The sequence below is a fragment of the Agelaius phoeniceus genome, chromosome 3 (genome assembly GCF_051311805.1).
Source record: "Agelaius phoeniceus isolate bAgePho1 chromosome 3, bAgePho1.hap1, whole genome shotgun sequence".
NCBI classification, from domain to species: domain Eukaryota; kingdom Metazoa; phylum Chordata; class Aves; order Passeriformes; family Icteridae; genus Agelaius; species Agelaius phoeniceus.
Window position 1 is genome coordinate 46,234,098 of NC_135267.1, and position 24,419 is coordinate 46,258,516.

Genomic DNA, 24,419 nt, shown 5'->3' on the forward strand with positions numbered 1-24,419 from the left:
AAAAGTCCTCACAAACAGTACTGCTTTGCATGTTGCTTATTCTGTTTTTCTTTCTCCCTGTAGCTCAGTTATTGCTAATGACTTTTTAAATAATTTTTAATGAGTGTACAATTAGTCAAAAAAAAGGAAAAATAGATGGTTAACCTGTTACTGTGTTGTTTTAAAACGAAATTATTCTTTTTGCTGTATTCCTTCAGGGGATTTCCTGGCTGAAATAGGTGCTTTTCTTTAATTTTTGGACATCAGTTTTCATGTTTTGGTGCCATACTGCTGTCTTGTTTTGTTAAAGCCTGTAAAGCACTGAGCCTTAGGATTAGGCAGGATGCACTTCAGTACAGCCATGAGTCTCACAGGTGTGTGGTACTGGTTTTGTGTATTGATGTAGGATTCTGCCAAAGGACTCTCCGTGTTTACAGGAGAAGAGGAAATCTTTGCCTTTCAGCGTACTCTCTCACGGCTCACAGAAATGCAAACTGAACAGTACTGGAATGATGGGGACAGAAGCAAAAAAACATAATTAAAAGTTGAATGAAATCACCAAGAAGTAAAATTACAGCATGAAATCACCAAGAAGAAAAATTGGAAAAGCTTCAGGAAAGCACTGGAAAGTTTTTTAGCACAACTTGAATAATAATTGCACTTTATCATCTGGACCATGTTTTCTTTCATCAATAGTTTTTTGAGTTTAAGACATGAGGTCTCAATTATTTGTCTGTACCACCAGTGTGTGGACATGTGAAATTCTGCCTTCATTTGTTCTTCTTCAAACCTGTCTGGATGTCTGGCTCCATGCAGTGGTGGTGAATGGAATTACCTCCAGCTGGTGGCTGGTCACCAGAGGTGTTCCCCAGGGCTCAGTATTGGGGCCAGCCCTCTTCAGTATCTTTATGCATGGTATGGACAAGGGGATCAAAGTGCACCCTCAGTAAGTTCACAGATGATGCCAAGTTGGGTGGGAGTGTTGACCTGCAGGAGGGCAGGAAAGCTCTGCAAAGGATCTGGACAGGCTGGATCAATGGGCTGAGGCCAGTTGTATGAGGTTCTACATAGGCCAAGTGCCAGGTCCTGCCCTTGGGTCACAACAGCCCTGGGCAGCACTAAGGGCTGGGGCAGAGGGGCTGGAAAGTTGCCCAGGAGAAAAGGACCTGGGGGTGCTGGAAAACAGAACATGAGCCAGCTGTGCCCAGGTGGCCAAGAATGCCAATGGAATCTCAGCCTGTATCAGCAACAGTGTGGCCAGCAGCACCAGGGATTGTTCCCCTGTACTCAGCACTGGTGAGGCCTCAGCTTGAGTGCTGTGTCCAGGCTGGGCCCCTCACTACAAGAAGGACATTGAGGGCAGGGGCGAGTCCAGAGAAGGGCAATGAAGCTGGTGAAGGGTCTGGAGCATCAGTCCTGTGAGCAGCAGCTGAGGGAGCTGGGGGTGTTTAGCCTGGAGGAAAGGAGGCTCGGGGAGGCCTTACTGCTCGCTCTTAACTGCGTGAAAGGAGGGTATAATGAGGGGAGGTTTGGACTCTTCTCCCAGGCAACCAGTGACAGAATGGGAGGACAGAGCCTCAAGCTGCTCCAGGGGAGATTCAGGTTGGACATGATGAAGAATTTCTTCACTGAAAGTGTTGTCTAGTATTGGAACAGGCTGCCCAGGGAGGTGGTGGAGTCACCATATCTGGAAGTGTTTAAGAAATTGCTGGACATGGCACTTAGTGCTGTGGTTTATTTGATAGGGTGAGGTTTGGACAAAAGTTGGATTCGATGATCTTGGAGTTTTTTCCCAACCTTAATAATTCTCTAAAATATACCTTTGATGTTCAGGAAGTTTGATGAGATTAGAATTTTTCTGGAGAATTGTTCTACAGACAAAGTTAATGGGGCAGGGCGCTATGCAGAGTAATTTTATGATGTCACATAAAGTGGGTATTTCAGTGATTATGCACTGCTTCTGTCATGTATAATGCTGCTTGCACAAAAAAAAAAATCAAATGCTTCTTTAAGAAATTCCTGATATTGTCCATGCTAGATTCCTGGAACTCCTCTGTAGTGTGTTTTGGTTTTGGTTTTTTTTCTATTCTTTTCAGTCTAGCGATGTGTTGACATGCAGGCTCCAGGAGTTTTTTTTCAAATCAGACTGTTGCTCAGTCTGGTTCATTGAAAGCTAATGGTTTTAGCTAAGAGAGAACCCTGAGGAGGAGCTTTAAGGTACTTGAAGCTGCACAGGATTAAGATTTAAATAATGGATGAGAAAAGAGACCTTGATAAGACAGGGTATGCTGTAACAGTAAGTGCAAGTTCATATTCTTCCTAAATTTTGTGGTTCTTGCAAGCCTGGATATGCTGCCTCTACACCAGTGACATCTCTACCCTGAATTTTCTTGTGCTTCTTCTACACCAAGCCTTCCACTGCTGCTGACACACCTGCCCTGGTCTGGGGGGAGCAGTACTCAGTACTACTGAGGCAATTCATCACGTTACCCCAGGAATGTGTTTTATGGAAAAGATAGGATAGGAACTGATACCTCAAGACACATCACCCATCCTCATGTTTGTAGTTGGAAACTCTATTTTAGAGTTGAAGATACAGTGGTGTCATTCTTGATTTTAATCTAACTGAAACAAAACATGGTATTGTGTGTATTGGCTTATTGTGTATTTTTATAAAGTAATCTTAAGAGCATATTTAGAAACTTTGAGTAGAAAAAAATATGTAGATGGACTGAAAAGACTGCACTCATGTCCTAGGGAGGAGATGTATAACACACTGTCCCCAACTTTAAGGGTTCTGTTGGATTTTGGCAACATGATCTTTTTCTGTCTGTTACCAAGTTGTCTCCCATCACAATTACAAAAGGCATCCAGAAGGGCCTTCTGGGCAGCAGGGAGGGCGGGAGAGGTCCTGTGCACTTACTTTTGTTAGGGAGCCACATGCTTAATTCTAGTTTTCTGTTCTGATCCCTTCTATTTGTCCTGGAAGTTACTTATTCTGGCTATACCTGCTCTTAAAATAATTTTTAAAGCCTATATTTATAGTTTGCAACTAATGGAACTGTATTATTATTCCCACAAGGGTGACTACCATGGAGAATTTTAATGCATATTTATGAAAACTCCAATCAGAATTCATTGTTTATACTTAAGAATATCCAAATAATTGTTGTATGCTTTCAGAGTTTTGGATTAGGTTTCTCAACCGAGGGACTATTGACATTCATGCATGTGTGTCTGTATATACAAACACATATGTATATTTAATTTATACATGTACATATAAATCTAGATAAAACTAATATATATGATTTAAATGTATGTGTTTCTGTATTTATATGTGGCACTTTATACTTATCAGCCTGGGACTATGCTGATAACTCTCCTGAAGCTTCAGCCTTGAGTTTTTTTGAGTAGCATTCAAATGCCTCCTGCCTTGAACCAGAATGTGTTGTAGGAAAATGGGAGATGGTGGTAGATAACCTAAGGCACTTTGCATCTGGATATTTATTTACATTTGCTTAAAAACTATTTATATGTTTAGCCTGTATGTCCTTCTCTGTCAGGTGGTATAGGGGAAATGTGCAATTTTGCAGAACACAGATGACACGTCTGGGACATATGGGAGAGGAGGTCCTGGCAGGTTCTTCATTCCCACAGAGACTGCCTCAGGCCAGGGAAGTGAGGTGTTTCTCCACTGTCTGTGTGGGTGATGACGAAGCTCCTTTAACCACAGGATCCCTGTTTGTGTTCAAACTGCTGCTGCTTTGCCCATTGGTATTTGAGGCTTTGCTGCAGTCTGAATGCACACCCCAAACTCAGATGCCCCAGGTTTTTGAAAGCAGTGGGACTGATGGACCACCTAAATGCAGTGGGACTGATGTACCACTGAAGGCCTCTAAGGATATAGGTGAGCTCTGTGAAAACACAGGAGGGAAGTCCCCCAAAAGCTTCCAGAGCCAGCACTACTTCTGGGACATATTGCTAAATAATACCATAGTGCAGTCTTTCCTTGGCCAGCAAGGAATTTGTCTGTTGGGAGTCCCTGGTATGTACCAGCAATAATCAAGGAAAAGAAATGGGGAAGATTCCAGAGTGTTTTGAGGCTGAAAACAAGAAAAGTTGCCTAAATCGCTGTGCTGTATTTGTGATTGTGCTGCAGAGGGAGGTTTGCCACTTTTGGGTCAGGTCCACAAGGAGAAATTTATTGGACTGGTTTCTCAGCCAGCCCAGATGTGGCCAGGGCAGAGGGTGCCCCTGTAACCACAGAAGCAGCACATTTATGCCCATCTACCTCCCTGAAGAAAGTGAGGCCCTATTTGCTTATTTGATGGTGCTGTAGCATGTATAAAGCCTTTTTCCAGTTGGAGGTGCTGCTTCTGGGGTCAGACACCTTCCAGGCAACTGGTGCTGGCCAGAATCTCACTGATACCATGGACAAGAGTGGCTTTGTTGTGCCCCAGGGTGCTGGGCCACCTGTGCTCCCAGCTGTCCTGTCCCCTGCTGCCTGGCCTGCTCCTGCTGCTGTGAGACAGCAACAGTCCATGACTTTATTCCACATGAAGATGTTGTATTTGCCAAAATGTAAACAGTGAGATGCCTGTGACTAAATTATGCATGCTCCATAATAGCCTTAAAAATTGCTGGATTTGTGCTGAATGCTTCTATCCAGAGTTAAAGTCCTGACTTTTTAGGTTTTCCTTAACTTGTGAATTCATGTCATCTCAGATCTGCAACAAATTTTTATTTCCTTTAGTCGTTCAGCAAACACTATTGACAAGTTACTTTTAAAGGCCTTTTCAAGTGACCTTTATTGATGTGGTATAGTATTTTGCTGTCATAGGAAGTAAAATCCTGGTGATTATGGACCATGTGAAACACTTCATGTTTTCTAAAGGTCACATCCTGGCTGAGAATCTCTCAACTAACTTCTTTCAAATACTTGATTGACCAAAGAATGTTCACAATGCCCAAAAATTTAACTTCTTTTTTTTTAATAATAATAAATAGTGCAATTCTGTCTTTCAGAATTGCTGGTTTTCAGTATTTGTTACTGTGCAGATTGAGGGAACAATTGCAGTATTTTGGGTAGAACAAGACAGCCTTCCAAAGGCTTTGGAGGGAGTGAAGAGGCATTTTTTGCTGTTGCTGGGTTTTGATCTGAAAAGGAAAAGCATTAATGTCTTTTCTTTTAGTAAAGGTGTTTGTGATGACAACACAGCTGGATAGATGTCACCTATTTTGCAGCAATCTAAACATGAAAAAAAGCAACTGAGCAGGTTTCAAACAGTGCCCAGTAGGGTCACCAGCCACATAATAAGGAGGAAGAACAGTCTCTCCATCATGACATGGCTAACAAAAATAAGGTTCAGGATTTTTTTTTTCTGCAGTTTCCTGGGTCTGAATACACCTGGTGCCTCAGTTTCCCTGTTGATAAAATGGGAATGATGCTACTTTCTCACTTGCTAACTCTGGCGTGCTGCCAGGCTTCCCTCATTAATATTCTAAGATGCTTGCTGAGGCTCTGGGATGAAAATACTTCAGTAAAGTATGTAAATAGTGCAAAAAAATAATTTAGCTACTCAGAGTGGATTAGTCTCCTTGTTTGGGTTACAGAATTAATGTCATCCACTAAACACCAAGTCTCTTCATAGTGATTTTGTTTAATTAATGCATCTATTTTAAGAATCTATTTAAAGAAAAAAAATTTGAGATTTGTGATTAAAACTGTAAACCATTTGTGTGGTTTTTCTTTTACTTGTAATAACGAATTTCCTATAAGATTCATAAAAACCTCAGATCCTATACATTTGAAATACAGTGGCTTTGTAAATTCTGTTGGCATTTTCCTTGTATAGAGAGAATATTTTTTAAAATACGTCATTTTGAATCTAGTATATTACAAATTGAACACTGTCAAATCCATCTGCTAATTGAGAAGAATTTATCTTGTAATAAAAATTAATAAATCCAGATGTTATGAACTTGTCACTTACTCATGCTAATTTTAGGTATGTGTTCTGGATAGACAGACCCACTGTTAGTTAGAATAACAGAATATTAAGGAGTTGGAATGGACCTTCAAGATCATCTAAACCCAACCTCCCCTGCCATGGGCAGGAACACCTCCCACTAGACCAGGTTGCTCAAGGCCTTATCCAACCTGTCTAGGAACACTGCCAGGGATGGGGCCTCCACAGCTGCTCTGGGAAACCTATTCCAGTGCCTCCCCATGCTCACAGTAAAGAATTTATTCCTAATAGCCACTCTAAGCCTCCCTCTTTCAGTTTAAAGCCATTTCCCCTTGTCCTGTAACTACATACCCTTGTAAAAAGTGCCTCTCCAGGTCTCTTGCAGTACCCTTTAGGTACTGGAAGGTACTGTAAGGTCTCCCTGGAGCCTTCCCCAGACTGAACAATCTCACCTCTGTCAGCCTGTCTCCATAGGAGAGGTGCTCCAGCCCTTTGGTCTTCATGACCTTAGTGTGATTGCTTTTCTTAGATGTCTGTATCCAGGGGGCAAACCTGGACTGGCAGCACTGCCAGTTTCTGGGCATGTGGTTGGCTGCACAAGCTGTAGCCATTGCCCTACACATGGTTCGGCTTTTGGAATATCCAGGGCTTGTCAGCAAGGTCCTCCTCCAGCAGTAGTTTAGACTTGTCTGCCTCAGTTACTGCTGCCAGCAGCCATAATTTTTGAGTTTGGAACCCTTTTTTCCACCTCTTTGCCTCTTTCCTCCAACAACTTGAGGGTGAGACAAAATAGCTGTATGGAAACCACAATTAAAGTGCATTTTCACCCTCATAATTTGAGATTCTTACTGTTCAAGATGTGCTTGTGCTGTCAGCCAGTTAGTTCTGTGGTTGGTTGTTACAGGTTCTGCACAGCTTAGATTATTGCTGGGGGAAGCAGTTGGCTAACATGAAGGCTGGCAGAGAGCCCCCACATGGAAGGGCTGGCAGGGTCTGAGGATCGCTGCAGCTCCCCAGTGCAAATGTCCCAAAGGAGCACCTCTGAGTGCTGAGAGTGACACAGCACTGCTGAGCATGGTACTGCTCCATGGAAGCCAGGGACAGACACGCAGGTCTTGCTGGCAGATGGCAAGCAGTGTTTCATAGTTCAGACTTGAGAAACCAGGGGTGTAAAATTTTTAGGTTAAACTTTGGGTCTATTTCTACACCTTTTACTGCAAACATTGTATTTTCCTGTTTCTTGAAGAGGGATATTGTAATACTGAAAGTCGAGCAACTAACTTGCTCCAGTATCTTGCTTGCAGCATTATGGTACCCAGTGTTTGAGAAGAGCATCCAGAATGGGATGTCTTACTCTCCCATTACAGATTCACACAGATTTGTGAAGGAAAAGGATGTACCCTTAACTATGTTTGCATGCCTTGCCACTCATGGAAATGTTAGACCCTTCTCCAGATCAATTTAAGATCCTGTTTTTCTTTCAAACATCCTGCAGCAGTAAGCTGTCAGGGTTTAATTAGTAGAAATTTTGCTCAAAAAAAGGTCGCTAGGCTTTGCTGCCTCTTCTGAAATTCTTCAAGAACAGGTTTTGCCAATCTGCCTTTGCAGCTTTGTTTGTCCAGTGGATGCTCCTCTTGTGTCACCCTGATCCATTTGCTCTCAGAGATGAGCAATCCCCAACATGTCCATTTCTTTTCAATGAAGATTGCTCCTCATCCTGGGGTACTTAATATTCTCTTGTTCTGTAACCTCATTTCTGATGGAGAAGCACAGGTTTTTGTGTCTCAGCTTCCCCAAGACCCCTGGGCTTAGACTTTCCTGCTGCTTGGCTTTGGGCCTCAGGAGCTCTGGCACACATAAAATACAGGGTGTGGGGTCTGGGGGTGCACCCATGCACCTGCAGAATGGGAGACATTTCTGACCCTTGTTTTTAGGGCACTGCCTGCTTTTGCCTCTATGTCTGCCCAGAAGGGAGACTTGCAGTAGCAGTTCCTAGCATGAGAGGAGAGGGAGGATGGAGCAGATGGAGGATGCAGGCCACTTGCTCCCTCTCCAGCCTTCTGCATTCTCCACATATTTGTAAAACAACTTTTGTTTTAAATTGAATTGATTTCTAAGAGAGCCATTAAAATACAGAAATGCTTCTCACTGACCTAGTACTCTGCATTCATTTTGGTAAAATTTTGGATGTGTTTCTATAGTCCTCCCGCCAGTTCTTTGTCAGGGTGAAGGGTTTAGTTGGCTCTGTTAATCTACTCTCTAGCTGAAATTGTTCATTTAAATAGTTATAAAAATCCACTCTTTTCCAATGTGAATCCTATATTCCCAGATTTGAGTACTGCTGCCAGAGCAAAGACTTCAAATTCTCTGAGTGCAACCATACTATGTCAGTCCAAAGCCAAATTGCAAACACTTATCCACAATTCCCCTTACTCAGCTTTAAGCTAATTTTTCCAGCAGGCAACAATAGCCATAAAAGTATAGAGGAAGATTATTACAAGAGCTTAAGAAATGGTTAACTGATTTCTTCACAAGCTGTGGGATAATTCTACCACATTCTCTTATTGCAAGAAGTTACTTAATGTATTTTCAGCACACGGTTCTTCAGTGTCACAGTAATTAAGAGCAATCACAGCCACTGAAAAATGAAGCATGGAACAAAAGATCGAGTGTTTAAGCTGAAGTCAAGGAAACTAGGAAAAGTAAGCTCACCGACACAAAGAAAAAACCTTTGAGTGCTCTGGTCTTTTACAATTAGCAAAGGCAAACACACTTCTGTAACTTTTTCTACATGCAGTGATGGATAATGTTCAGGTCACAACATGCTGTGTTGGGTGGGGAGGTTTGCTCCTGCAGGCCTGTAAAGAGCATCACTCATGTCAGGTCTTTCCTGTCGTTGAGGTATGATGTGCCCAGCAACACTTCCCCGCTAATCAAGGTTCACACGATTTAAACAGGTAACAGAGTTCCTCAGGGGGCAGGAGGAGCAAAGCTGGTTGGAAACACAGGCAGAGGACCAGTCTCCTCCAGTTGCAGTTGATACCTCCCAAAAAGTAACATTTCAGAGGCCAGTGGAGAGAGGAGCAATTACTGTCCAGCAAAATTACAATCTGAATGGGCTGCCATTTCCAGTGCTTCACTAGGATGGCTGTGATTGCTATAGAAACTTCTGAAAGTGAGACAGAGAGGTTTTCCAGCACTGGAAACTGCGAATGGAGAAGGTTAGACTGGGTGCAAAGCCCATTCAGTCAGGCAGCTGCCAATCCAGCCTCTTTGCCAAGTAGATTGTAGGAAATGCTCATTAAAATGTCCACAGAATGCACCAGGCAAATTAAATTTCAGTCACAGCCGCCTGGGTGGTTTCGGTGGGCAGACAGCTCCAGCCTGTGGTGCACCTGGGCTTGCTCTCCCACTGTGGCCTCTCCCACGGCCACCTGCCCCTTGCACACACGTACTGCAGAGATGCTGCAGCCATGGCAGCCTAAAGAATACTAGTGAGATGAGGCTTGTGGGGAAAAGTCTGGTAAAAGGATGTTTGGGGGGAAAAAAAAAGCCAGACATCATTCCAGGTAAGGGAGCAGTGTCCTTACCCACTCCAGCTTTGACATTTCTCCCAGGGCATAAGTCTAGGAAATGAGGGCTGCTGCCATGTTCACCACCCTGTGACTGGGCTGGCACCCCTAGCCTGTCTCGCCCACCCTACTCCCTGTGTTGGCATTTAAACAGGACTGCTGTCTTTGAACACTGCCTGCCAACCCCTCCCCTCCAAACAGCCGGCAGTGGACAGCTGAAAGTCTTCCTTTGGGGCAGAACAGCTGGCAGTACAGCCAAAAGCCTGCCACAAACCAGGAAACAAGCCTAAGTCTGAGGGAAGTGTTGGTGCTTGGAACTTCCCCTTTTCCACCTTTTCAGCAGCATAGACAAGCCCCTGAAATCCCCTCCCACAGCCCATTGTCCCCAGCTTTGGTGGGACACCCAGGTGTAGCTGCAAGCCCAGTAATGATTCTTCTTGAGAAGCTGCTCTGACCTCCTTTCCATACCCCCCGTTTCCAGCCCTTTCATCTGTGCTGGGGGAGGGTTTAATATCTTTTTGTGTTCATTGCTGGCCTTGGTAAAGCAGCTTGTCACCCTTCTGGCAGCAGGCTGGCAGCAGTTATTCCAGCACCTTGCTCCCCACTGATCCCCTAAAGGAATGTTGGTATTAGCAGCCTTTATCACCATCATAGTTTCATTTCCTTCTCTTTGCTGTCTCTCCTCAGCCTCCTTAGGTTTAACTCCAGGCAGTCAGCCAGAAGAGTGTCAGGCAGGTAAGTGCAGACACAGGTAACGCTGTGGGGCAATCACACGGCCATTTCCTCCTCCTCCAGGAGCTGGATGCAGCCGCTACGCCGGGCTCAGGAAGCCTCAGCACTGTGCCCCCCTGTGTCCCTTCACAACAGCTCCACTTGGGTCAGCTCCTTTTTTGCTCTTGGCTTTGAGGCAAAACAATAAAACCACTTTGTGAATCAAAGGAATTTCTTACCTACCTGTATTGCAGTTTGCAAAGGTTCTTCATAGGCTGTGCTAGGTTCCCATTTAGGTACACAAAATCATATGGCCTGCATAAATAAAAGCAATGAGATTTGTCTTGCCACATAAGGGTGAACAATGTAAAAAGTCACACTTATCAAATCCATTAAATGTTTGCTGTATGGATTTTTTTTCCCCAGAAAAGAAAAAAAAAAAAAAGAAAAAAGCCCTTTTGGTAGTGAATATAATGGGTATTTTGGTTTATTTGATTCTGCTAATTCACAATTCCTCAATACACGGTTCTTTAAAAGTCAGAGTGACTTCATCCTGTGCTCTCAGAGCACCTGAGGACAAACATTGAGACATCTGCTCAAGCCAGTGCCTGTCACTGCCTGCCCAGCCTTTTTACATACCTTGGTTATTTGTTTTACTAACACCAAGTTGCTGCAGTACTATGTGTATATATTACATGTGCTCAAGGAGTTACAAATGGGTTCTGCAGCCCTTGTGGCCTGTAACTGCTCCCACAGCCATGAGTTAAGACTTGGTTAATGGATGCTAATCTGTCAATTCTTGAACAATTCAGGAAATTAGTTATTGACATAATGGAGAAATTACCTGAGTGTATCACAGCAGCCCATACTTGAGGACACCTCTGTCTGCTAGGGTTGACCTTAATAATTAACAGCTATACCCACTGCCCCAGAGGTGCTTTATAAGGCAAGGGGCTGAAGGTTAAATAGCTTCTGTGCATCAGATGTGCTCATTACACCAGTTTGTCTATAATGGCTTTTCTGAAGCCACAGCAGCTTGTTAATTAATTGTTCTCATTTCGCGGTCTTTCCAGGGGTCCCCTGTACCATTACAAAAGTGCGCACTTGTCCTTGCCAGATTCCCTTTTCCTGTTCAGACTAACTAGTGTTCCCTCTCTGAACAGGGACTGCCTTCCATCCCTTTGCCTGCCCTTGGTGGGGCTGTATGGTGCTGCTTGGGCACCCTCCATCCCAGTCCTCCACCTCAGCTCTTCCTTCTATCACACTCACAGGCTTGACTGCCAGCTGCCTGCAATTCAACCACCTGCCTCCACAGCACAGCATCCAGGCAGCCCTGCAGTTCTCCTGGTTTGTCCAGCATTTATTTCAGTTTTCCAAAATGAGGCAGCAATGACGAATCAGAAGCAAAGTGTCATAAGTGACTTGGTGTGGAAGAGGAACAAGGTTTGCAAGGAAAGCACAACTGAGCAGGAAACCACCATTCAGAGGTCACAGCCAGCACGGCTTCCTGAGGGCAAGGTCCTTCTTGTCAAACTTCATTTTACAACAAGGGAACCCACCTAGCTGACCAAGGGAAGCCAGTTGATGTAATCTTTTTTAATTTCAGTAAAGCTTTCAATACTCTCTCACAGTATCCTTCTGGACAAAATGTCCAGCACAGAGCTGAATAAACACATCATTCCATGGGGTGAGCAACTGGCTCACCAGTCAGGCATGAAGGGTTATAGGGAATGGAGTGATAGCAAACTGGTGGCCTGACACTGGGGTTGCACAGGGCTCCATCTTAGGCCCTGTGCTCCCTCAACAGACATTTATGAAGACATAAATGACTTGGATGCAGAATCTGAAGGGATCCTGGATAAGTTTGCTGATGATACTAAACTGGGAGGAGCTGCTGAAGCTCTCAAGGGCAGGGAGGCCCAGCAGAGAGATCTTGACAAATCAGAGGACTGGGCAATCACCAACCATATGAATTTCAATGAGGGAAAGTGTTGAATTCTGCACCTGGGATGGGGCAACCCTGGATGTATGGACAGACTGGGGAATGAGAGGCTGGAAAGCACTGCTGTCAGGATTTGTGGGTCCCCCTCCTCTGACTTTGGTGCATCTACCATCACTGACAACAGTCAAGTTCAGTGCTGTATTTTAAGTGTTCCATTATCCAGGCAAAACAGAGAGTCCGGGCTAAGGCAGGATAAACAGTAAATTATCATGAAAGACTGAGAGAGAAATGAAAGCTAGCCCCTAGTTCTGTAGGAATACTTTTGTACTTGGGCACATCACACGCCATCATCTGGCACCACTCTGTGTTGAGATCTCTTCTCTTGCCTCAGGGGAGGCAAAATTTTGTTCCTCACCCTTTCCTAGAGGAGTGTGCATGCACTTGCATCACTCTCTCTTCAGCAGGCTGTTGTAGTAGTGCCAAGCAGGCAATTTCTCATCAACCACGCTCATTGCTTCTGCGATTCAGTGGCACTTCCAGTCAAAATGCATTCCCTGTTCTTCACTCATCTTCCCCAGAATCTGCACACGCTGAACTCTCTGATGGTAAAAAATTAGCAGGCTGGGCCTATTAAATCCTAGACTGACAAGGATTTGTGGCGATATCTGTCTTTAGGATAACAGGAGTCATCCAGATAGCCCAGGTTCCCCACAAGACTTGCACCTGCAGGGGCTCTGGAAACACATCCACTCACTCTGCAATCAGCCACTTCCCAGTGATAAAAGGGAAAGCCTGTCTTAGGACACTGCTTTCGGCTTTTTCCTACCCTTGTTTGCAAAATCACAGAATCAGAATCGTAAATAGCTTGGGATAGAAGGGACCTTAAAGTTCCCACACCCCTGCCATAGGCAGGGACACCTTCCACTAGACCAGGTTGTTCAGAGCCCCCACCCAACCTGGCCTTGAACACTTCCAGGGATGGGGCATCCGCAACTTCTCTGGGCAACCTGTTCCAGTCCCAGTTATCTTCCATATTTTAAGTCTGCTCGGGAAATCTCCCGTTGAAGCCCCGAGCGCCGCCAGGGCTGGGCTGAGGGCGGCCTGCAAGGCGGGCAGGGCCCACAAGATGGCGGGCGCGCTCCGCGGCTGGGCGGCAGCGGCGCGGGGGAGGCGGCCTGGCAAGGAAAAGGTAAAAATACACCCCAGAGTGTCACCGCCAGGCTGAGAACAGTCAGGCAAATAGACCGTACTAGCCTGGGCTCAGATCCCTTCCAGAAAGTTCCGTTTGGAGTAGAGAAGACTGAGAGGGTATCCCATTAAGGCATAGGTATCTGTCTCAAAGGCAAGAGGATGGTGCCGGACTACTGTGTCCCACGTCAGGCAGGCTGGACACAAAAATGGGGGGCAGAGGGGTCGTGAGGGCGGCTGCTGGACAGGGAAGTGTGGGGCAGGTGGGCAGCAGGGATCCCGGTCTCCAACTCATCATTTTGAACATATATTTGTCAGCATGTTGCCTGGGTGATGTAAGGCTGTCTCCAGCCTGGAGCGCAGAAGTTGTTGGTGGGGGTCATTGCTGCCCCTGCATGTGGGGACCTTTTGGCAAATGGAGCTCGAAGTGCCATCTATTGCTGGGACTGAAGTAAATCTGGGATCCTTCTTGCACATACAGGTGGTCTTACAAGAAACAGTGACTCTCACAACTTCAGACGCGCCTGTGAATTCCCCATATTAAAGGGCAGCTGTGTTAATGAGTTGTATCTCTGTATCTCAGTGAAGAAATCTATTGTGGTTGTCTTCTGCTGGGATCCTGTTCTCAAAAAATCACAATATCTGGAACAGACTTAGAGAAGTCTAGCTTTTGAACCAGCCTGAAACCCCAATGCTGTGAAACCTGAAGCACTTGTAGGATTTAGCTTATGACAGGCTCCTCAAAAATGCCCCCAAGACCATGCCTTTGTAAAAAAAGATGGCCCTTGCTTTGGCTTACTATGGTTAAGAGCTTCAATAAGCTGCCTTAGTCCTATTCTTCCACCCCTTCATCATCAGTGTCTCCACTTCTCCTCCTCCTCCTCCCACAGGGTTCAGCTTGGAGAAATCCTACCCACTGACAACATCCTAGGAGAATGTACAGACTGTATCCTCTCCAAAAACATGAGCAAGGAAACTAGAAGGTACTAGAGGGGATGGGTCAACCTCTGTTTAACATTTCACAACTTGTTGTTTGGTTTGGGTTTTTAGAAATTATTTTGTTGTTTGTTTTTTATCATGAGAGCAGCTCTTGTCTGCTTGGTCTTCCCCATGCGATTTCCCCTTCCAGGCTCATACCTCTGTTGATTGGTGCAAGCAGCTCCTTGTGTGTTCAGGTTCTGTTCTTCTGAGGCACCAAACTTTCCCCTCATAAAGTGCAAGCACTCCATGTGGCACTCAGGGAGTCAGGAATTTCAATGCTCAGTGTTCCTGCATACTTAAGTACCTTTTAGGCTCCATTTCTTAATCTCAAGTGTTAAAAAAAATGCTAAATTCAAGTGGAAAATATAGACGAACTTGTTAAACATTGGTCCCTCTGTGGCTTGCCTAAAGGAAGAAAATATATTGAGATTTTTTCAAGTCAAACTATTGCATAAACACATTGAAGGGAAGTACATAAGAAAAGACCTTTACTGGAACACTTTACCCCTATAGAGAATCTGCTGGAGCAGAAGTCTGATGATATGCAGAAAAATTACCTCAGTGTTTCAAGATTTTTGGTCCATGTAGAGTGAAGAAGAAACAAGGAAAAAAATTAGCTCCAACCAAGCATGCTAAAGCATAACCGTCTCTGCAGATGTCTTCTCATAACAGTCCAAGCTCATGAAAGGACTGGCATCAATAGATGCTGAAGCCTACTGAAGGCCTTTAATGTAGCAAGTCAATGAACTTCTGGCTTTTCTGGAAAGTCAGCTGGATTGCCAGGGTAACCACATCACAAAAGGATGCAGGATGGAAGGATACAGACATTTGCTGAAAAGTTCTATGGGCTTGAAAAAATTAAATGAAACTGGATGTCCTAGAAAACAGTTTTCACATTCATCATGTCTCTTGGCTGGATTCCACAGCATTACAGAAACATTTCTACAAGAATTGATTGATTTTCACATTCTGGGCCCTGGAGAGCTTCCCATGCTGCTCAGAATAGGTAGGTTTTTTTGAGTACAGGCCTGGAGGTGAGATCTAAGCCAGCTGGGCAGGGCCAACATCCTTCAGTTACACATTACCATGCATATGACTGAATCCTGCATCAACAAGCTGAAAGGAAAGGGAGTAAAAGGACAATCTGCTAATTTTATCCACATTTAGCAGCAGGATATGCAGATAAACTGTGGGGACAACAGTAAGCTAATCTAAGACAGAGAGCAAAGGTAAATCTTTTCTCTGAGACAAAGAATAACCTTCATCTGGGCAATGACTAAACAAATGGATCCAAGCTACAGGGTAAGGTTAAAAGCAACATTCATTCAGAGTTTAAAGAAGTTTTAGACTCATGTGTTCAGTTCGGACTAAAACATGGGGTTCTTAAGTTCTAAAACTAAATGTTTCCTAAAGTCTGGGTGAGTTCCTGCCAGGCTCTGTTTGCAACTGCAGTCTTTGCAGAAAAGCCTACCAGTGGCTGCAGGACTTCACCACTTCCATCTCTCCAGTAAAGCCTTATTCTTCTTACATCCTCTGTACTTTCCTGTGTTGGAGCTCTTTGCTCATGCAGATACTTCTGCTGCTTTCTAGAGGTAGGAGAACTTCAGGAAAACTGGTTGGAAAACTTCTTGCGTGTCTTCCAAAAACCCCAAATCTAAAACAAACACAACCACCCTCGCCCTCCAACATTTCTTATTCTTCAAAAGGTTTTTTTCCCCACATAAAAGTAAGTTCAGGACTCTCACTATCTGGAGATGTCACTTCAAAACCCTGCTCTACCTCTAAGTTCCGTGTTCTAGAGAGTCCATGAACCAGGTTAATGGTTTGTGGAAACTGACAACAATACCATGACAACTGGATGACAGCTCCACCCCTTCATTCATAAAATCATAGACTGGTTTGGGTTGGAAGGGACATTAAAGATCAACTAGTTACTACACCCTTGCCAGGGGCAGGGACACCTTTCACTAGATCAGATGGCTTCAAGCTCCATCCAGCCTGACTTTGAACACTTCCAGAGATCCTCAGCTTCTCTGGGCAACTTGTTCCAGTGTCTCACCACCCTCACAGTAAAGAATTTCTCCCTAACATCTAATCTAGACCTATGCTCTTTAAACTTAAAACCATTCCCCCTTGTCTTAGCGCTACAAGTAAAAAGCCTCTCTCTCTCTTTTTATAAGCCACTTTAAGTACTGGAAGTCTGCAATGAGGTCTTCCTGTAGCCTCCTCTTCTCCATCAAGAGAAGAGCAATCCCAGCTCACTCAGCCTGTCTGGGCAGGAGAGGTGCTCCATCCCTCTGATCATCTTCATGGCCTCCTCTGGACTCCCTCTAACAGGTTCACATCTTGTGCTGGGAACCCGAGCTGGATGCAGCACTCCAGGTGGGGACTGAGAGCAGAGCAGAGGGACAGAATCACCTCCCTTGACCTGCTGACAACACCTCGTGATGCAGCCCAGGATGTGTTTGGCTTTTTGGGCTGCAGGTGTTCACTGTTGGCTCCTGTCCAGCTTTTCATCCACGAGAACCCAGAAGTCCTTCTCCACAGGGCTGATCTCCATGAGTTCTTCTGCCAGTCTGTACTGTCTGGGATTGCCCTGACCCAGCTGCAGCACCTTGCACTTGTTGAACCTCAGGAAGTTCTCATGCTCCCACTTCTCCAGTTTGTCCAGGTTCCTCTAGATGGCATCCCTTCCCTCTGTTGTGCCAGCTGCACCGCTCAGCTTTATGCCATCTGCAAACTTGCTGAGGGTGTACTTGGTCCTACTGTCATGAATAAAGATACTAAAGAGACAGAGCCTCAAGGGGCACCACTCAGCACCAGCCTAGGCATGGAATCTTTGGCCACAACTCTCTGGCTGCATCCATCCAGTCATTGCCTTATCTACCAACCAGTCCACCTTTCAAATCCATGTCTCTCCAATTTGAAGACAGGGATGCTGAGTGGAAATCACTTGCCTTGTTTCAGCTCTGACTTTGTACCCTGCCCTTTGGAACCAGGAAAAGTGAGCAAACTTGTCTTAGGGCTTGAGAGTATAAAATACTTGCATCATCCCTGGCAGATGGCCAACAAGCATGAAAGCACTGGGACCCCAGAAAAGGCAACAGGAGATAAGAAATTCCTGATTTCCACCACCAACTGGTTTTCTGGAAAAGGAGCCTTGTTTTTAAAATTAGATTCTCGAGATACAGACTGCAGGTATTTTGCAAAGACACCTTAGTGTGTTTCCATCAATAGCTACAGCAGATACAAACTTGTACTTTTGGATGAAAGGTACTTTATCAAAAAGTTCCTGACAAGCTCTTATCTGCACAGCACATCACTGACATACCCATCTCGTGTGAAATCTGTGCAAGAAAGACAGTGTTTATTTTGTCAAATTATGGGTAGGAAGCACTCTCCAAGACATCCTGCACCACAGATTATCAATGCAGGAAAATACACTGAGCCTGGTGGCAAAGGCAATACAAGGAAATGGATACTAGGGAAACAAGGAGATGTGAAGAACAGGCAAGAACAAAGCTTATGAAGATGGAATTAAAAAAAAAAAAAAGAAAAACTACTTATCCTAGCTACCACTGAGCTGCTGAGCATCACAAATTTTTACTCATGCTCTCCTAAAATGAAGGGTGCTGATGCCAATCTGTACAGAGAGCTTGTGGACTGGAGAAAGGTTGTTCTTGTGTTGGCAGTGGAGCAAACATTAGCAGAGCCCCAAGCAGGTGAAAGACACAGTCCTTCCAGAAACAGAGGTCACAGGAGTGTGCCAGCAATGAGGCTGTCATTCTGATTCCTCCCTTCCACTTTCTGCTAAGTGCTGTTTTTCTCAGTCTCTGGGAGGTTAAGGACAGATGGGAACCATTAGATCTTCACAGCTCCTTTGGGAGCTGTTAGTCAAGCCTGTCACACACCACAGTCCTTCAAACCTCACCTGTTTACCTTGCCTGAGACTTGACTGCAGTGTCCCTCATGCTTTTAACTGTGCTTAGTGCACGCCCTTCAGAAACAGGCCTGTCTTGGCTTGGGCACATCTGGAAAATGTTCCAACTATCCTGACAGCTTGTTATGGTGATTAACCACCTTCATTCCAATAAATTTGTGCCCAGTTTTTCATATGAATGTATCTGATTTCAGCTTGCTGAAACACATTCCCATAATTTACTAGATTAAAGAGCCTTTCAGTACCTGATATTTTTCTTCCAAGGAAGTTCCTTCACCATCATAATCAATTCTCTGCTCAGCCTTTTTTGATAAACTGAAGAGACAAAGTGCTTCATGTCTCCCATTGCGAAGCATTTTCTTCAGGCTCTGAATCATTTTGCGCAGCTCTAATGTTCCACCACCCATTTTTCAACATCAATTTGTAACGTGCAGGCCATCCCAGGGCTGGTCTCACAAATACTGTACATGCTTATATCCATTTGCTTCTCCCTTAGGACTCTTAAAAAAAAAAAAGAAAAAAAATAAATCTATTCAGAGTCTAAGGCAGATGCAAGCCTGCTTCCTTCTGTCTGGCATTTGGAGCAACCAAAAAAGAGCCATCAGTCACCTCTGCTGCCGCTGCTGCCATCTCAGCAGGTAAAGGGGAAGCATGACAAGGCCGTCTTCCTTCCCCGTGACATAATTCAACACTGGAGAGCAAGGCTGCCCCTGTGCAGGGTTCTGCTCTGAGCACAGATCGCCCCAGGCACACCCAGACCACATCCATAGGGATAAACGAGCCAATGGGCACAGATTAGCTGTGAACAGGCTGTTAAACCCTCTTACCCATCTAAGTGTAGTGACTGCAGACCTTTTATGCCCATACCTGGGAATTGTTTGGGAAAATGCTAACATCCTGAGGCCAACACTCTGCCAGGGACCAGTCTCTCCATGGACCCAGCTGGGCTCCACTATCTGGGAGTACTCCCACCTCTGCCACCTCCTTTATCAAGAGAGGTAAATGCCATCTGAACACAGAACCAGCCTCCAAAGAGGGAGAGGGATGAAATGGCTCCCTCATTTTCTCCTTCCAAACAGGTCAGCAGCATTTCTAAGACCAGGAAGGCAGCAACAGGCTGGGGCATCTGGCAGTTGCATCAAACCACTCAATGCAACCTCATGCCTCCCAACAAGGGAAAGGGCACAGGGCGAAAAGGCAAGAAGGAAAAAAAGGCAGTGAAGGCACTTTTGCATAAGCTCAGAGAGGAGAGCTTGTGTCTAGGGCTTGCATCACCATGCAGCTGGGATCCAACCCAGGCTGGCAACCTCACCTAAGCTGATGCTTTAGCCCTTGGGAGACCCTGACCTGCCTGTCCTGCACCAAACATCCACTGGGCACCAGCACCCTGGAGTGTCCTCATCACAGGCCTGTCCTGCAGTTGCTTGTCAGAGCTGAAACAGCAGTCACCCAGGAATCCAATGCCAACAAAGCTGGAGGCACTTCACACAGATTATACATAGAAAAGGTGCCCAGGCTGTGCCTAAATAAAACTTTGTCTTCAGTGCCAGGGTTCTCAGATCAGGAGGCTGAGGGGAGAGTGATTTTGGGAAAATATAATCTCAACCCCAGCTCATCAGAAGGGAACAAAAGTACCTGGTGGCTAATATTTTATTAGGTTTTGATTAGAACAATAGGGACTTTCTTTTTTTGCTACAGAATTTTCCCCTTTCTTGTATCTCTCAGTGGCAGAAAATGCTGAATCACAAACCTGGAGCTTTAAAAAAAAAAAGTATTTCATATGCAGAAGAAACATATCTTACATAATTTCATGCTTCCTGCTCTGCTTTCTGGTGCCACGTTCCTCATTTTCTGGCTGTTTTAAAGGTCAGCTTCACAGAACAAATCCTGACCTCAGACATGGGAAATATGCTGCCTCATCACTCCAGGATCTTTTCTCACATGATTAGTCCCAACATTCCTGCAAGTAGAACAGTCCCCACTGCCACTGCTGCAGACATTGAACAAACATACAAACAAAACAATCAAACAAACAGAAAAGAAAAAGGCAAGGTATTTTTTTCTCTTCATTCTCAAAGTTAATGCTCACCAGCATCACAGCCTTATTTTACAGGCTGGGGGCTACTTCAGCACTGTAATGCTATTGCCATCTACAGACAAGCAATAGTCTTAACAAACATACATACAAGTTAAAGTAGAAATATATGCCTAAACTGACAACTGTTTTTGAAAAAGTCTGAGAGGATGTACAGGAGAATTTTATTTAAGATTTTCCAATAGCTAAGATATAGGATCTGAGCAAAAGTTAATTGAAGACAGCAATTAGTCCTCATAGTACTGGTTTTAATTCTGATGATGCTTTCATTCAACTGGCTCCATTTTTCTGGAGATTTTTATTTTGATACTATAATTTGAGCAGACAGCAGAGGTCACATTAAGGGGCTGATCCAGAAGACACACGTATACTCTGTTTATTTTGAACAAAAGATCTGAACTTATTTGAAATTACTAATATCAATTACCAAAGAATGATGGAAGGCACAGCCATGATGAACAAGCTCCAGTGCTACAGGAAAGCTGAATATTAATTTACTTGCTTAATAAAGCTGAAAATATAAGATTTCAAAATTAATAAAAAACCAGTTACTCTATTGGTTATAAATGACAAATAGATACTGAAAAATATTTTGAAGGAAGTATTAAAATTACTGCAAACTCTTTTTAGTGTGCTTAGGCCTCTAAGAAGCAATATGGCTCTTATTCAGTAGCTTGGTGGACTAGTTTTTTGTCAGTATCTGTAAGAAATACAAAGCAAAACTGAAGCTCCCACTCACTGGGAGACTCTACAGATGACATTTAAAAGAAAGCATACCACCACAGCGAGATGAAAAATGGGGTTTCTGTTAAATTATAACTAGCCAGACAGTTATACTGCTCTCAGGCTCATGATAAAAGCAGAAAGGTTGCCTCCCATGCCTGCAGAGTTCATTGCCAGGTGGCTCAAACCATGCATGGTTTACTTGTAAGACTTGGCCTCTTCTTGTTGATCCCTGCTGAACCAGTGAAAGGGAAATGCCCAGGCCCTGAGAGCAAACACTGCCCCACAGCTTGTTATTCTTGGGGGGAAAAGAGACAAAAGAAAAAAAAAAAAAGCCGTGAAGACATCGGACCCATCTCGGTCCCTTGCCAGAGAAAAGACTTTGTAAGACTGAACCCTGAACAAGTCATAGGAAAAGAACCAAAGCACAAAGTCCTCTAACGAAGTCAGAACAAAAACGTTTGGATAGGATTTCTGGAAGAAGGAGCCAGAGGTGTTTGTGAATAAGCACAAGAATAGGCACTTCCAGTGACCACAGAACTAAAAACAAAAGCACTTTTGTGCACTCCCAGATTACTTGCTCTTATTTTCTCTTACAGTCACATGCTTATGTAGGCCTGTACTGTATGAAAACATGATCTATTAAGACGCCTTAAACTGCAACCAAGTATTGTACTGTTAATAGCAACTTTGTTTTAACTTTCCTGTTCTTAATATAAATTTACATATTTTTAATCTCTTATGCAGCCAAATCCCCACTGATTCCTTTAAAAGTTTTTCTAGATATGTGCGCTATATTTCCAAAGTGTTTCAGATTTATGGGCTTCCCCCCTCCTTTCCCATCATTGTTTCATTGGTTCGGGGACAACCCCTTCTTTTCAGCAGATTGAAACATCCAGTAATGTGAAACAGATCTGGTGACCCTATAGCATTAAATCATGCTTTGTGGTGCTTTATTCCTGCTCCAAAAGACTTTATGCATTAGCGAGTACATAAAATTGCACCAGAGACTGAATGCATATTGAAAAGCAATAAATGATTCCATATGATCTTAATTTTTCAAAGCAGTGCACCGCTGTTTTAAAGCAATAGTGTTTAATTTTCTAATTAAAGGGAGTTTTTTAAATAGCCCTTCTAACCCACAGATATGGGAACACTCTCACTTTGGATATTCTCTCCAGCTGAAAGATTTGGGTACACCAACCATTTTCACAGTCAAATGGTGTCCTTGGTTAGCAAGCTAGCAAGGGTGCAATTAGCCACGGCAGTTAATTTCTTCCTTTTATTCAAAAAAGCTTGTGTCATCATTACTGCGAAGACACAGGTCACAAAGGCTCCGTGAGCAAACTGAATAGCACACGTTCCTCTTTAAGCTTCACATACTTGAACATCTGTCAGACCTCAGCTAGAGTTCCTCCCCCAGTTTTCTCTATTTACTTCCAAGGAAACAAGTCCATTTTGACTAAACAAGGTTTATAATACCTCTACCTATATTTTAAACTAGACATGCCTATTATGAAGAGTAGCTACTATGTTTAGAAGCAGCACACTCTCTAGCAGATTGGCATGTATTCAATTAGATGGGCTCAAAAAATAAAATTACCCCCGAAAAATACATTTAAAAACCACCAAAATCAAGTCTCACTCTTGCTGTCATTGCCTCTCCATAGATAAACTGGCAGTGAACGACTTTAGTTGAAGTTTTGATTTGCTAAACTGAAGGAAATGATTTTGCAAGGCAGGCAAGGGTGTGTGCAAATGGAAGAATTCAACTTTTCAGATTCCAGGAAGAGTTTGCAGGGCAGTTGCTATAACTGCATGCCCTGAGCTTGTTTGAATCACGTTCACATGAGCTGCAAGGAATGTAAAGTCTTTAAGAGCAGAACAGTACCGGGGCAGAACCGAGGCATTAAAGTTCAGAACTGCCCTCCCAAAATCCCCTGCTCCTAATTAGACGCCTAATCCTGGAGGCAATAAAGTCCTATTTTTAGGTTGTCAGCGTCTCAAGAAACAGGATATTCTGCCTCTCACATACACACAACCACCTCATGTTGGGCAGCTCTGGGCCTGTCTTCCCCCGGACCCAGTGCTGGAATTCGTAGCTCGGACACGTTTCCATGCAAGACGAGACCCACGGCCCCGGCTGCGTAGCCTGCTCAGAGCACATCCAGCACATACCAACAGGCTCTGGCTTCTTAGAGCACGCTGCTGGGATCGCTTTTCCAGGACGGGACGGCATGTAGGAGGTGCCCGGCGCTATCCCATCGCTCTGCGGCTATACAGGCACTCGGAAACACGAGCCCCTTCCCATTCCTCCGACTTGATGCAGCTCCTGAGTCAGCAGTTACCCAGTTCCTCCGAGGTAGGAGAGAGAGAACCAGCTGCAAATGCTTATAATCAACTTCTCCACCATGTGCTAAGCCGCTGATTGCTTTTGCTTAACACTTCAGCAGCCCTTTTGAACCCTTCCTCAACTCCCCAGGGGAGATTTCCTTCCCTCTGTGTGCCTTGCAGTGCCCCTCACACACACCAGGAGACACGAGGTCATTTTCTCCTTTTCTGCCCGCCGGGGTTCAGATGCCTGGCTCTGACCTTCCCGAAGAGTGCTTTACCAGGGAGGCAGGCCAGCCTGACACGCACTCCATTTCCAAGCAGCCTGTTGAACCCGTACTGCTGCTTGGGGGAGAGGGTGGGGCTTCGGGATTCACGGGAGCAATCAAGGAGAGGCCATGACCCAGCAATAATAACATCGCCATGGGGAAGGGAGGGGACCAGCCTTGGATTTCAGTCCCCTTTTGAAAGTGTGCTCTATGTACTTTACATCAAACATCTGTCAGAGAAGAAAACACAACGTCCTGGGAAGAGGACCAGGAGCCACATCTTCAGCTCCTGAACAAATGCTCTGATCACTGGAAATACAGAATGACAGCATGAGGGAGGTGTTTAGACTTTTTCCTCCAGGGGCCACGTACGGGAGAAAATAATTAATTCTTTGGAGGAAGCGAAATAGGCCGTATTGGGCACCTGCTGTCAAAAGGAGAGGCCAGGCTGCAAGCCTGAGAAAAGGTAAATCCTTTCCCGCAGCCCTCATTCTCGTCACCTGATCCCCGATTAAATCCCCTGCTGGACAAGCGCGCCTTCTGTTTGCAGGTAGAGGGAAGCAGGGCTGTGAGCGGTAGTTATTTTAGGGCTGTGCTGCGTGAGCACCACCACAACGAAGCAAGGATCGAGGCTGCATCTCTGCACAGCACCATGCGGACAGGACAGTCACCTCGGGGACGTTTTTGGTCCCGCGAACACAACCGACACCGACAAC

At 44.7% G+C, this 24,419-nt stretch overlaps 2 protein-coding genes across 22 annotated transcripts in view; one reads left to right on the top strand and one right to left on the bottom strand.

The window, feature by feature from the left end:
• AFG1L (AFG1 like ATPase) overlaps positions 1 to 5,952 on the top strand; it is a 64,567-nt gene extending 58,615 nt beyond the window's left edge. For all 4 annotated transcript variants that reach the window (XM_077175173.1, XM_077175174.1, XM_054630017.2 and 1 more), the window contains one exon: positions 386 to 5,952. In XM_077175173.1, the coding sequence (XP_077031288.1) occupies positions 386 to 517 (132 nt within the window). In that variant the 3' untranslated portion in view covers positions 518 to 5,952. The remainder of the gene's footprint in view (positions 1 to 385) is intronic.
• LOC143693546 (uncharacterized) overlaps positions 1 to 24,419 on the bottom strand; it is a 73,171-nt gene that overhangs the window by 48,192 nt on the left and 560 nt on the right. For 2 of the 18 annotated variants that reach the window (XR_013181323.1, XM_077175176.1), the window contains exons 2-4: positions 20,088 to 20,275; positions 18,531 to 18,785; positions 10,478 to 10,549 (exon numbers count right to left, since the gene is read on the bottom strand). Coding sequence is in view for 1 of the 18 variants with exons in the window: in XM_077175176.1 (XP_077031291.1) it covers positions 10,478 to 10,549; positions 18,531 to 18,631 (173 nt within the window). In the remaining 17 variants the exon portion in view is untranslated. Of the gene's footprint in view, positions 1 to 4,956; positions 5,140 to 8,663; positions 8,810 to 10,473; positions 10,550 to 14,501; positions 14,751 to 14,850; positions 15,462 to 18,530; positions 18,786 to 20,087; positions 20,276 to 23,281; positions 23,459 to 24,419 lie in introns of those variants that run through there. The other 16 variants (XR_013181327.1, XR_013181328.1, XR_013181318.1 and 13 more) reach the window with 15 other exon arrangements.